The 14,290-nt window shown below is 40.8% G+C and overlaps 1 protein-coding gene across 1 annotated transcript in view; it reads left to right on the forward strand.

The window, feature by feature from the left end:
- The window catches only part of FHIP1A (FHF complex subunit HOOK interacting protein 1A), a 96,256-nt gene that overhangs the window by 18,987 nt on the left and 62,979 nt on the right, over positions 1-14,290 (forward strand). Inside the window, exons 3-4 of the mRNA XM_047090463.1 lie at positions 4,380-4,538; positions 6,560-6,646. Coding sequence (XP_046946419.1) covers positions 4,380-4,538; positions 6,560-6,646 — 246 coding nt within the window. The remainder of the gene's footprint in view (positions 1-4,379; positions 4,539-6,559; positions 6,647-14,290) is intronic.

The following is a 14,290-nucleotide window of genomic DNA, read 5'->3' on the forward strand; positions in this document are numbered from 1 at the left end:
TGTGTAAGCCACGATGCCCATCTCTGTACATGCGTATTGTCTTTAATTCTTTCACCAGTTCACTGAAGAAGCTGAACCTTAGAAACCTCTGTAAATGGCAAAGTCAGGTTTGAAACCGTGTTAGTCTGATACTAAAATCCACAGTTGCAACAAGTCCCATACTGTTCTGCTGTCAGGGAAGTGGTTTGCTTTTTATTTTATTTTGTTTTTAAAGTTTTTGAGAGAAAGAGAATATGTGTGAGAGAGCCCTGACATGGGGCTCAAACTCACGAACTGCGAGATCATGACCTGATCGCTTAACCAACTGAGCTACCCAGGCACCCTGTTGTTTTAAACTGTTGTTATCCTTATGATTTTATATGGTGATTAGCTTTCTTTTAAGGAGACTCTTGAGAGAAGATAAATTAGAAATACTGAGTTAACACTTAATGGGCTGGGAATAAATACTATGTTTTAAAATTACTTTTTTTTTGTTTGTTTTGTAGAGAGGATCATAAAAGGCTCAAATAATAGATGGGTATTTTATGTTTAACTGTTGAATGTCTATGTTTTTTTAAATTTTTACGTTAAAAATGAAATATAAAAGTAAATAGATTATGTCATTAAACTACTGGGAAAATGATCTGCAAAACCTATTGTTGCCTCTCCTTTTCCCTTCTACTGTTCCCACAGCACCCCCTGAGTCCCTCTGTAGAGCATTCGTGTTTCTTGCATTTGTTAGTTTGTTGGCTGTCTTCTCCGGCTCACCCGGTCTGACTTGTTCATTCTAGTCCACTCTGGAGGTGTGGATGATCTGTCCAGTCAGGTATGTTGAGTATCAGATGCTAGAAGCACTCACTATGAATAACACATCCAACTCCACAACAGACTACAGGCCTGTAGATTGAGAATCTGAGGTCTTCATGCGGAGACACCAGCTGATGCCATGGGAGAGAGTGGGAGTCGGGCGGTGTGGGGGGGCAGGGGGGCGCATCTGGGAGAGAAGCCCACAGTGGAGTATGAAGGGCCCTGAGAAAAACAGGTGAACCATTTCAACATGGGAGGTGTCAAGAGTATATGTATTTCTCTGTTTTGTTTATAATGACCTTTATTGATGCATTCATTCACTCACTCAAATGAACACCTTCAAGCCAGATAATATGTTAAAGTACTGGAAACAAACAGTAAACGAGATTGTGCATTTATCTCTTTTTCAAAATCAGGGCATTTGTTGTCCCAAAGAAGAATGTCCCCTATTTAAAGTATTTAACTCCTTGTCAACATACCCAAACAAATCATTTTAATTCCAGTTTTGAATGTGACCCGAGTGAGTTGCCTGTTACAAATTTGGAACCTCTGGCAAGGGAGAACAGACACGGAGAATTCTCCTTGAAGGGAAATCTAATCTTGATGTCACATTTTAAAAATCAATTACATTTGCTAACTCATGCTAAATTAACCGCAGTACAAAGGCTTTAATTCTGCATACTCCCGATTCCTTAACCACTTTGAGGCTTTGAAGATGAATTCATAGACAGGCCTAATTTGTCTGACTAAAAAGCTGGGAATAGCTATTCAGTATATCAATATAATTACAGCAACATTAATTTTCAAATTACATACATCACTGACAGTAATTAAAGATAACACATACCTAATATTTTACTTAAGAAAAAAAATTTTTATTTATTTATTTTGAGAGAGCGACAGAGAGCGAGTGGGGGAGGGGCAAGGGTGGGGGGGGGGAAAGAGAGGGAGAGAGAGAATCCCAAGCAGGCTCCACTCTGTTAGCACAGAGCCTGACATGGGGCTCGAACTCACAAACTGCGAGTTCTTGACCTGAGCTGAAACCAAGAGTCAGATGCTAACCGACTGAGCCACCCAGGTGCCCTAGTATTCACTTTTCAAAAAGAGTATTCTGAGAAGGGCATGGTTCAGATGCAAACAGAAGCCTGCCTGTGCAGAAGGACAGTGCCACGTGATAGCTGGACACAGAGGCCTACTTTGTTCTGGCCTACAGAAAGTGGAGCCAGAGGAAACATGGATGAAAATGTTCTGCAGAATAATGAGTATTGCATAGTCTTAAGAACAAGACTCCAAACCTTCGTTGCTAAATATTTATGTCTTCCTTTCCAAGACTTTGCTCAGAGTTCAGATTCATTCACCCGACCTACACATATTTCTAGAACAGCGACTGTCGGCCAGGCACTATGGAAGGCTGGTGCTGGGGAAAGAGCAGTGAATAAGTCAGACCAGATGAACTGGAGAAAATAGCCAATCACCTAATAAAGACGATCAGAAAGATGACTGTTCCACAGAGGGATGGGAGAGTGCTGTGGGAACAGGACAAGAGAAAAGGAGAGACAGCAATGAGTTGGCAGATAATTTTTCCAAGTTCAGCATACCTGTTTCCATACTTTCTTCTGACTTTCTGTTTCTGATGCCAAGCCCTGGATTATTTTGTCGTATCTCATCTGTCTGAACCTACCTTCCCTCCTCTCTCTGGTCTTGATGGCTTGAGGTACCATCTACAAATGGATGACTCCAGATCTCCACATCTGGTCCAGATCCCACTCCTGAGCATCAGAAGCACACATCTGTCTACTAGGCTCCCCATCGGGGTGTCCTTCAAGCTCTTTTCCCTGGCCTCCAAAACCCTATAGGATCTGAACCTGCCTGGTTCTTTCTACCTCTACCTTTACATTCCAGTAATGCTGTATTTCTCTTAGTTCCTGGAAGATGCCATCTTTTCTTACCCCTATGAGCTTTTGTACATCTGCTGCTTGAAATAGTCTTCCTTCCAAGGCTCTTTTTTGGCGTAACTCCTATTTATTCCTCAGCAGCTTGGATATCAGTTCTGTTGAGAACATTTCATGCTCTCAGCCCCCCAAGTCTAGAGTAAGAGCCTTTTGTATATCCAGAGCACTATATTTTTTCTCTTACATATTTTGAATATTTATTGCGCTATTGTAATTGGCCTGTTCATCTCTTATTAGATGGTCAGATCAATGAATAGTTCACTCTTTCTTTTCTGGGGCTAACTCAGGATTGAACGTTTCCTTGAGTGTTCAATCTGATTTGAATTCCTTGTAAATTTAGCATTTACTCTGGAGCAGTGCCTTCTATAGATGACCTCGTTGCACCCGTTCTGGGCCACTCCTGCCCGTTCTTTGCATGGCTGCCAGATTGGGATCTCTAAGGTGCTGTTTAGCTGGCATCAGTTCCCAATTGGGAGGCCTCTTAATAGTTTTCCTTGGTCTTATACTCTGCAAGATAAAATCAATAGGTACCCACTGTAAATGTGTTTCTTTCCTACACTTCTATCTCTGTTAAAGGCATCACCAGGGTGCCTGGGTGGCCCAGTCGGTTAAGCATCTGATTCTTGATTTCAGCTCAGGTCATGATCTCATAGTGTGAGAATGAGCCTTGCTTTGGGCTCCCCGATGGGCATGGAGCCTGCTTAAGTCTCTCTGTCTCTGTCTTTCTCTCTCTCTCTGCCCCTCCCCTGCTCACATTCTCTCTTTGAAAAAAAAAAAAAAAAGAGGATCGCTATTTTCTTAAAGACCAAGCTGGATAACCTGACAAATTTGAGGTCTCATTCACCCTCACTGACTGAGCCCAAATGCTGAAAGTTTCATGTTAGCACTGAGAGAGGATGTAAATAAACCCTGTGACCTTTGGATTACTACTGGATTGATAGAGGCCTACCTAGTGCACTCTCACAGCCACCTGACACATGATACTCAGCTCTATTTCCTCCTCTCTTCTCTTATTGCTGATGCTTCAGCTTAGACCCACCTTAGCTGATCATCATCACATCTAACTGGCCCATGACCTCCACTTCTTGCTATAATTTGTGGAGATCAGATTAAGGTGCTTTCTAAACTGTAAACATGTGTGTATTGGTCATGACCTTTAATACGTCTGCACGAATCTTTCTCATAAGGCTACTCATGGTTCCTACCTGTGCGATCTTCTGTCCTGGATTGCCTTAGTCTTTCTCTGGATTTGAACTCAGTGTATTGTACTGTAATGCATTGTATATGGATCCGCCTCTCTCCCAAACACCTTGCGGGCAGACTCATGTTTTCTTCATCTCCGCATGTGTCTCCCTCCACTCCCTGTACCCCCAGCTGAGCGTATGCCTGGCACATAAGAGATAAGCAGCCTGTATTAACTGTGCATGTGTCAGCCAAATCCCTCTGGTGCTGCTGTGTCCTCGGCTGGAGTTGAACTCTTCACCTGTTGAGTCCTTCCTAGCTAGCTGATATTTTTGAATATTTGAATAGCCTCGGTGCTTAGAGTGTGGTCTTTGGAAAAGTGGCATTAGCATCACTAGGCAGCTATGAGTTACAGGCTAAGAACTTTGGAAAAGAGCTTATTTTTATGTCTGAACACAGGTACTTGCAACCGGGCTCAGTGGTCTCTACTCTTCCCTGCCTACAAAGCTCGAAGAGAAAGGTGAGGAATGGCACTGCCTTCTGAAGGACGACTGGCTCCTACTCCCTGCTCTCGTTCAGTTCATGAACTCCCTGGAGTTTTGCAATGCCGTCATACAGGTGGGTAGTGGAACACAGTAGAGGAGCCCTTTGTGCTGGTGCATTCAGGATACAAGCACTGCGGAAGATAGTTCAGCAGCATTCCTTTTTAAAATTTTAATGTTTATGGAATATTGCTGCTTTGTTTTAAGCATACTGAATGTCCTTGAATGAACAAAAATGTTAGTTTATAGGTTTGGGGGAAGTTTTAATTGAGAAGAAAATAAGTAGGTTTTCTTTATCTTCCTTATAAAAAGTGTTAATTCTGTTTTGATTATCCACTTAACCATCAAAAATAAGTTCAATGCTTCACTCATTAAATAGATATTTTTAGGCTTCTAAGTACACCAAATTATACTACTCTTACTTCAAGGTCTTCTTGGGAGTATACAAAGGAAAACACTTTATTTTGCTTAATGGCGCATGCTACATAAAGAATATTGTTATCCCAATTGAATTTAGAAGAAGTTAAGCATCTTCTTAGCAACACAAATTAAATCTATGCTTTGAAATTGGTCTGCTTCGGGGAAAAAACAACCACTGAACTCTAGTATATTTGGCTCCTTGATTAGATTTTTACCTTCAGATTTCTTGTTACTGCTTTCAATAAAAATCAGATTTTATATATATTTAAGGATGTAGTGGTTTTTCATAAAAAATGTCTTCTTTCTATACAATACAAATATTACCTTCATATTGGATTTATTAAGAAATCAAGTTTTCCTTATGTTGATTATAAGGTGAAAAATGTTAGTTATAATCTGTTTATCTACCAAATAAAGAAATAGCTTCTGGAAGAAAATGAAAGTAAATTACTTTAGTTCCTATCTCATTTTTATTGCTAAGTCAAAGGAAGTTTTATTTATATATAAGATAAATGGATTACATCTTCAGGGTTTTTTTTCCCCCCCTTTAATATTACAGTCTATCAACATTTCTTGCAGAAGTGTGTGGAAATAAAAAAGATGAAACTATTAGTTCCTTCCCAAATGTACACACAGAGAGAGATTATCAGTAATTTAAAGATCTAGGTTTACTTCCCTAGAAATTGCTTTTCACTTTATTGTTTGATTTTATTATTATTATTTTTTTTTTAAGAAAGAGAAGTAAAAGCTAACAGGCATGGTTAAAGACAGAGAAATGATATATTTCATGCTATATTTTGAAATTGAGGCCATATAGTTTTAAGATTTTTTTGTTTGGAGGTATTACTGAAAAGATTACTCATAAAAGATATTAGTAAAGTGTTATCCATGCTAAATATATTTTAAAAATCAAACATAGGAAGAGTTGTACCTCTGGTAATGTTTTCAACTTTTGAACAGAATCTTATTTTTTATGAAAAGATTTTCTACATGCCTTCCCCTCAGTATAAATGTCAGAAAATCCATCATTAACATGAATTCTTTCTGCTAGCAAAATAAATGTATTGAATTGTCCACTCTAGTAGTTGTACTCTTTTTTTAAATTAGTCAGAAGTTGAGATGGGACATAGGTGAAGTTATGGGGCAAAAATATACTTTATAGTTTGTTAATTTTAATTTATGTGTCCTTATACATATTCAATCCACTATCTGTTTTCAAGTAGAAACTTGAAATTATCAGTTATTTCAGAAGTTTATTTATTTATTTTGAGAGAGAGAGTGTGAATGGGGTGGGGGGCCAGAGAGAGACGGAGAGAGAATCCCAAGCAGGCTCTGTGCTGTCAGTGCAGAGCCCAACGTATGACTCGATCCCATGAACCTTGAGATCATGATCTGAGCCAAAAATCAAGAGTCGGATGCTTAAGTGACCGAGCCACACAGGCACCCCTAAAGTTACCAATTTTTAAATTTGAAAGTCCAAGCTGTTTATACTGGAATAAACCATCTGAAAAAAATTACATAGTGGTTTGAAGTCTGAATTACTTTTTAACCATGGAATAAATGGCCAAAATATGAATTTCCTTTTTTAATGTAGGATGTTCACAGAAATGTGTGATTTTAAGAAGACCTAAAGATTAAACTCTTTGTCTTTTTCATGACTACCTGTTTCTCTCTTAGGTGGCTCACCCCTTGATTCGCAATCAGCTTGTTAATTATATTTACAATGGGTTCTTGGTACCGGTCTTGGCTCCTGCGCTCCATAAGGTCAGTGACTGGCTAATGTAATCTTGTCTGTTTATGGTACAACACCTTGAGGAAGGTGAACAGTGTAATTGACTTGATAGTGACCTTAGCTTCGTTTTTCTTCTCATTCCATTCACATTCCTCAGCAATATCAAAGATAGGTCTTTTTTAAAATTTTTTTAATTTTTAATTTTTTAATTCTAATTTTTTTAAATATGAAATTTATTGTCAAATTGGTTTCCATACAACACCCAGTGCTCATCCCAACAGGTGCCCTCCTCAATACCCATCACCCACCCTCCCCTCCCTCCCACCCCCCATCAACCCTCAGTTTGTTCTCAGTTTTTAAGAGTCTCACTTAGCATTAACACTCTCCAGTTCCACCCACAAAAGGCCTTTGCTACAAAAGGCCATATTTCATTCTTTCTCATTGCCACGTAGTACTCCATTGTGTATATAAACCACAATTTCCTTATCCATTCATCAGTTGATGGACATTTAGGCTCTTTCCATAATTTGGGTATTGTTGAAAATGCTGCTATAAACATTGGGGTACAAGTGCCCCTATGCATCAGTACTCCTGTATCCCTTGGGTAAATTCCTAGCAGTGCTATTGCTGGGTCATAGGGTAGGTCTATTTTTAATGTTTTGAGGAACCTCCACACTGTTTTCCAGAGCAGCTGCACCAGTTTGCATTCCCACCAACAGTGCAAGAGGGTTCCCATTTCTCCACATCCTCTCCAGCATCTATAGTCTCTTGATTTGTTCATTTTGGCCACTCTGACTGGCGTGAGGTGATATCTGAGTGTGGTTTTGATTTGTATTTCCCTGATGAGGAGCGATGTTGAGCATCATTTCGTGTGCCTGTTGGCCATCTGGATGTCTTCTTTAGAGAAGTGTCTATTCATGTTTTCTGCCCATTTCTTCACTGGATTATTTGTTTCTCGGGTGTGGAGTGTGGTGAGCTCTTTATAGATTTTGGATACTAGCCCTTTGTCTGATGTGTCATTTGCAAATATCTTTTCCCATTCCGTTGGTTGCCTTTTGGTTTTGTTGACTGTTTCCTTTGCAGTGCAGAAACTTTTTATCTTCATGAGGTCCCGATAGTCCAGTTTTGCTTTTAATTCCCTTGCCCTTGGGGATGTGTCAAGTAAGAAATTGCTGTGGCTGAGGTCAGAGAGGTTTTTTCCTGCTTTCTCCTCTAGGGTTTTGATGGTTTCCTGACTCACATTCAGGTCCTTTATCCATTTTGAGTTTATTTTTGTGAATGGTGTAAGAAAGTGGTCTAGTTTCATCCTTCTGCATGTTGCTGTCCAGTTCTCCCAGCACCATTTTTTCCATTGGATATTCTTTCCTGCTTTGTCAAAGATTAGTTGGCCGTACTTTTATGGGTCTAATTCTGGGGTTTCTATTCTATTCCATTGGTCTATGTGTCTGTTTTTGTGCCAAAGATAGGTCTTAACAATGGCAACAGTTTAAGTCTGATGGAATCCAGCTGGTGTCATAGAACCCAGCATTGTGAATGTTAAGTAAGATAGTCTATGTGAGGATTAGCAAATGACTCTGACTATTGTGTTTCCTTCAGTTCATGGGGAGTAGCTACTTGGAACTCTCTGTTAAGCTGTCCTCTGAGGCCAAGTCTGTTCTAGAGAGTGAAAGGTTTACTGTGGTGGGGAAAGGGGCAGTGGTAGCACAAGTGTCATAGATTCGTCATCTCCTTAATAGAACGTAATTTTTTATTATAACAATTGTGTGACAGCAAAAATTAAAGCGAAGCAACTTAAGGTCCCAGCAAAGATTGGCTGTCCCATTAACACCACTCTGAATTCCTTATGATGCACTCATTTCATATAATAAATCAACTGGTATCTTTTCCATTGTGAGCTGTCCGGAGACACCCATGCACCTAGAATTCTAATTACAAGGAGTTTTTCTTCACTGAGTAAAGAGACACATAGAGTATTTAGTTCATAGAATCTTTGTGGAGTTACTAGAGTTGCCAGTGCATGTGGGGAGATAAGCAAGAAACAACTTATCACATGTGTTGATGGGATGCCCAGGTTTCTACATCTGAAAGTACCATTTCCATGGGCTCTCATTTTACAGAATTGAAGAATACGTTATTATGGCAGCTTTGAAGCCATGGTAATGGGGTTTCTAGTTTAGAGCAACAGTTTTGATAGAAAATGTTCATCTTTTACCATTTAGTGCTGCACTATTTTGCAAAACAGTGTTTTTGGTCTGACTGGGACTTTTGTGCTACTTCTAAGTTCAGGAGGTCATCTTGGATGTGGTTTAAACCTCAAAATATTGATATTTCCAGATTGTTTTAGTGGTTAATGGGCACAAAGGGACCAAGTGTTCAAAATGAAGTCTGTCTTGGAAAACACAGGATATATCTTTGGAAAATACAAAGCTCATGTTTGTTTCCAGGTTGTCTTTCTTTTAGTACCTTGCTGTCCTGGAGGTGGGGTGGATGTCTTGTATTGAAGGTCTCTAAGCCTCTACATGGAGACATTTTCCTCTATGAAGGAATACAATGCTGCTATTGAAATTCTTTGGCAGTAATTATACTCTCTCACACATTTAGACTTTCTTCCTCATTTATTCCCATGCTTTTCCTCATTGACCAGTTGATATAAAATAATTTCCCAAGTCATTATTATAATAGTGATAATTATCATGATTATTTGTTCAGGATATTTTACATTATTATAATTATCATACCTTAATGTTACAAATATTAATGATAACTCTTTGTCCATAATTGAGAATGAGATCCACCTCAGAGACTGTTACAGGGACCTCACTGGTCACTCTGTACTACTCCTTCATAGCACTTACCAGAAGTGGAATCAAATCATTAAATGTGCAATAGCTTGTTTAATGGCTGTCTCCACAGTGGTTTGCCTGCTTCTTGTGGGTAAGGTTCAGACCTGCTTTGTTCACTGGTGTATCTTCTATGCCAAGGACAGAGCCTTGGACTTGGGAGGCTGAATAAACAGTGCCCAAACGGAAGGATGTTTGTTAAGGTGCCATGCAAAGAGAATACTAATAGCACTTTATGTATATTAATTAATATTGCCCTCTATTATGCCTGTAATTAAAATATGAGGTTTTTTAAAATCAGGAAGTCAGAAATACATCCTTATTGTGATAAAAAACAATACCGTCACTACTGAATAAATAAAATGCAAAGTGAATGTTACTGTATTGGATTTGAATTTCCAACCCCTAACTAAAATTCCCTAACTTTTATCCATTACTGACAGTTTCTCCCAGGGCTATTTAGAGACCAGGGAGAATATTTCCTCCCTAATTAATTTTTCTTCTTGCTTTCCAATATTTTCTCCTTTGTGGTTTTTTATCATTTAGAATGAAAAGGTTTAGGAAGGAAGCAGGGCAAGGTGGGAGGGTAAACAATCTCTCCCCTGACTGTTGGCTGCCTCAGTGGTTGATGAGGTAAGGTGCCTCTCATGAGTGGCAGGACAGGAGCCCCCGAGGCAGGTGAGGAAGTCCAGAATGGGGTGTTTCTAGAGGAATTCCTGGGGGAACACTCACCTCCAATAGCCTGTGGCCTCTCCTTTGATATGGGAAAGGATAGCTGGAAGTCTCAGGTCTACTGTAGAGGCTCCAGTGTATGTTTTTTCATGTTTTGTGTCCCTTGCCCTAGGAGAGGAGCCTAATTTAGTATCCTAAATAAATTTCCATGGTGTACTATCTCAGCTCCCAAGTTATGCATAGTATTTTAGTTACTGTCCGTCCCATCCACGTAGGCAGTTTGCAGAGGTGAACTCATTCTCTCTCTCATAAATAATATAAATAAATTCATAGTTAAAAATATTCCTACATCACAATCAATTCTCATAAACTATTTCTATGGCATTTCCTAACCAGAGATGAAGTCATCACGAAGGACTGCGGGTAATGAGAGGTGGGGTGCTGCTGCTTGACAGGCGAAGGTAGCCTCTACCATCCCTCTCCCAAGTCAGTATGTGCACAATGTAAAGTTGCCTTTGCAAGTTGTTCCACTAGGTGCTTTCTCCATCCAACACTGTGGCCTGTTAGCGCAAAGGCATATTTGTGTTAGCGCAGAGGCATATTTGATTTTTTTCACAGGGCTGCATAGTTTTCTGTAGTGTGGATATACTCATCCATAATCCCTTATCCTCAAGTCAGAAATTCAAAAAGCTTGGAAAACCTTTTTTTTTTTTTTTTAAATAATTCATGTGGCAGCACAACCTAACCTTTGCTGAACTCATTTTGTGGTAAACCCTCCCCTGAACTATCTTGAGACTATTTGTTTTTATTCCACTTGTGTTAACATGTGTATGTTCTGTGGAAGGAATACTAATATATTTGGTTATAAGGTGCTGCCTCAGATCCGCTGGGTTAGTCAAATATGGCAAATTTACTTTTCTTTTTTAAAAATTTTTTTTTTCAACATTTATTTATTTTTGGGACAGAGAGAGACAGAGCATGAATGGGGGAGGGGCAGAGAGAGAGAGGGAGACACAGAATCGGAAACAGGCTCCAGGCTCTGAGCCATCAGCCCAGAGCCTGACGCGGGGCTCGAACTCACAGACCGCGAGATCGTGACCTGGCTGAAGTCGGACGCTCAACCGACTGCGCCACCCAGGCGCCCCTCAAATTTACTTTTCTTAAAAAACAATTTTTGTAATGTTTATTTATTTTTGAGAGAGAGAGACAGACAGACAGACAGACAGACGGAGTGCAAGCGGGGAGGGACAGAGAGAGGGGAGACACAGAATATGAAGGAGGCTCCCAGCTCTGAGCTGTCAGCACAGAGCCTGATGCGGGGCTCGAACCCACGGACCGCGAGATCATGACCTGAGCCAAAGTCGGACGCCTAACCGACTGAGCCACCCAGGCACCCTGCAAATTTACTTTTCTAAACTATGAAAAGTTTGAGTTCCAATGTATGTATGGTCTCCAGGATTTTGAATAAGGGATTGGAAGCCTGTTTTGTACATTTAGGAAAGGATCAATTTTTGGAGATAGGTTTAAAATCATACTTTGTAAAAGTCATACTAGAGAAAATGATACCATGTTAATATGGATGATTTAGGAATTAGTTTGATCTAGACACTGTGTTGTACAAAACTGGTTATTTATGACTTTAGGCAGCCCTTAACCAGTAAGAGTAGTTCTCTTGTTTCTGTATATTTAATTTATTAAAACTAAATTTTCAAGGCTGAATATTCATTGGTGTGGTTGTATTAGTCTGTGTTCTCAGAGAAGCAGATGCCAAGACAGGATTAAACGTGCAAGGATTTTATTAGGGGAAATGCTTGCGAGAGAGAAAATAGGCAGCAAGGTGGGGAAGGCTGGGAGTTGTCAGACCTCAGTGCAAATCTGACCCCAAGTGAAGTAGAGAGAGGGAGGTTGGCTGGGAGTGTCCTTCGGTGTTGTGCAGTCTGAGGAGGCCCATCAGAGGAGGCCTGTGTCTCCCAGGGACAGGTCTGCCTGGTGTCCCTGCTGCACTCAGTCACTATGGGGGCCGCCTGTGGGATATGTGGCGAGGACTTCTGAGTGTAGTAGCAGGGACCCTTGGTCTCTTTCACTCCTTGTAGATGGAAGTCTAAGAGGTGGGTTCCCATGTTTCCAAATGGTTGACTGATTTCCATGCTTTCCTGATTATAGATGTGAAAGCGATGGACCTATATACTTGCTTCCTTGTGTACAGAATATTCAGGAGTTCAAATGGTCTCCACTGGCAAGGGTTTGCTTTGGTCAGGATTCACTTGACGAAGGAGTGTACTATGTCAGTCACGATGAGTATGCTGCAGTCGCAAATGACGCCAACATCTCAGGGGCTGAAAAAACTAATACTTATTATTTGTTCACACTACTTGTCCATCTTGGGGTGTGGGGCGGGCAGTTTGCAGCTAGCGTTCCTCCATGTTCTTCTAACTCAGGGACCCAAGGTGGGGGTCCATCTGGAACTGATAGCTGGGCACATAATGTCAGAGGAAGAGAACACAGTAAATGGTCCACTGGCTCTTGAAGCTCTTATCTGGAAGTGACCCATGTCATTTCCATTCACATTTTGTTGTCTAAAGCAAAGCAAGTCACCAGGCCACATCTCAGAGGGAGGTGCAGTTCTACCATTTTCCTAGAAGAAGAGAAGTCTGCAGTGTGATTACAATATGACCCTAATGTCTGTCATATGTATTTTATCAGTCAGGGCCCAGAAGGAACAGATGGCACTCAAATTGGGCAGTGGGGGGACTGGTTACAAGAGTATGGTGTTTCAGTGATCTACTCCTATGTAATAAATTCTCCCTAACTTAGTGACTTGAAGCAACCATGTATTAGTGTAAAGCACGACTCTTTGGTTCAGGAATTCAGGCTGGGCACAGTGGGGATGGCTCATCTCTCTCTGCTCTTTGATATCTGGGACCTCAGCTGGGATGAGTACGGTGGCTGGGGCCTGAATATCTTGGGGCTGATTGGAACGTTGGGTTTCTTTCTCTTCATCCCCCTTCTCCCTCTCCCTCTTTCCCTCATCCCACACAGTTTCTTCACAGGGCTGGCTTGGGCTTTGTCTCAACATGGCAACTGCAGATAGATGGATTCCTTTTTGTTTGCTGGGGGCTCAAGAGACAGGAAGTAGAAGCTGTCAGTCTGGAAACTGAAACAGTGTTACTCCTGGCATATTTTATTATTATTCATAGAAGTCAGAGTCCACCCCTTTTAAAGGGGAAAGGACATAGACCCCACCTTTTGATAGTAGGAATGTCAAAGAATTTGTGGGCAAGTTGACCATGGTTACCATCCCTAGGACTGAATGTGTTTGTAAAGTGTCAGAGAGAGCTGTGTGGAGAGGGCCACCTGAATAGAACCAGAAACTTCAGGTGTGGGTCACAGCCAATCTGAGGCAGTGCCTCAGAGAGGGAGGCAAGGGAAGAAATAGCCAATTTCATTCTCCTCCTTCCCTCTGGTCTCCTGCTGGACTCCCTTTGAGTGAACCCAAATGGAAACCAGATAGCAAAGGAACTGTGGAAAGAAAGTGGTCCATACAGGTCATCTGGGGCTCAGAGCATGGTGGAAAAGATGGAGAACAGATATGGAGAGGCGAACAGAGGTGATTCAGCACATGTATTTACTAGTATCAGCACTTTAGAGTGTCGACTGTAGGAACAGACAACTGTAGAGTGTATTTGGATTTAGTGCTTAAGTAAAATGTGGTTTAAAAATTTCTAGAAACACAGAAGTCCACTTGTCATAGTTTATAGTTACTGCCTGTTTCTGTGTATTGATCCTTGTTCTCTGGAACCTGAAATCATAGTTAGACTTTAATGCGACAGGCAGATATGCTAACGATATACCAGATATGAATAAACAACGCAAAATTACCTAAAGCACAGGCAGAAGCAGGGTGTGCGCTGGAAGAGTACTAGACCGTGAATCAGAAAATCTGAATTCTAGTCCTGGCTCTCAAATTTACTGCTGTGTCACGTTGTGCAAAGTTTTTAGCCTCTCTGAGTCTGTTTCCTCAGCTGCACAGTGGGAACAGCAAACTCCTCTTTCCTCCTTGCAGGGAATGGAGAGCAAACATGAGAGCATTCTGAGAATCACCTGCCGTTATGTGCAAAGGTGCTATCATAGTTATTCCAGGACAAATTCTGCCATCTCCTATGC

This window comes from Lynx rufus, unplaced genomic scaffold, assembly GCF_022079265.1.
Source record: "Lynx rufus isolate CCGP_SWC_20201006 ecotype Redwood Valley unplaced genomic scaffold, mLynRuf1.p SCAF_3, whole genome shotgun sequence".
Taxonomy (NCBI): Eukaryota; Metazoa; Chordata; class Mammalia; order Carnivora; family Felidae; genus Lynx; species Lynx rufus.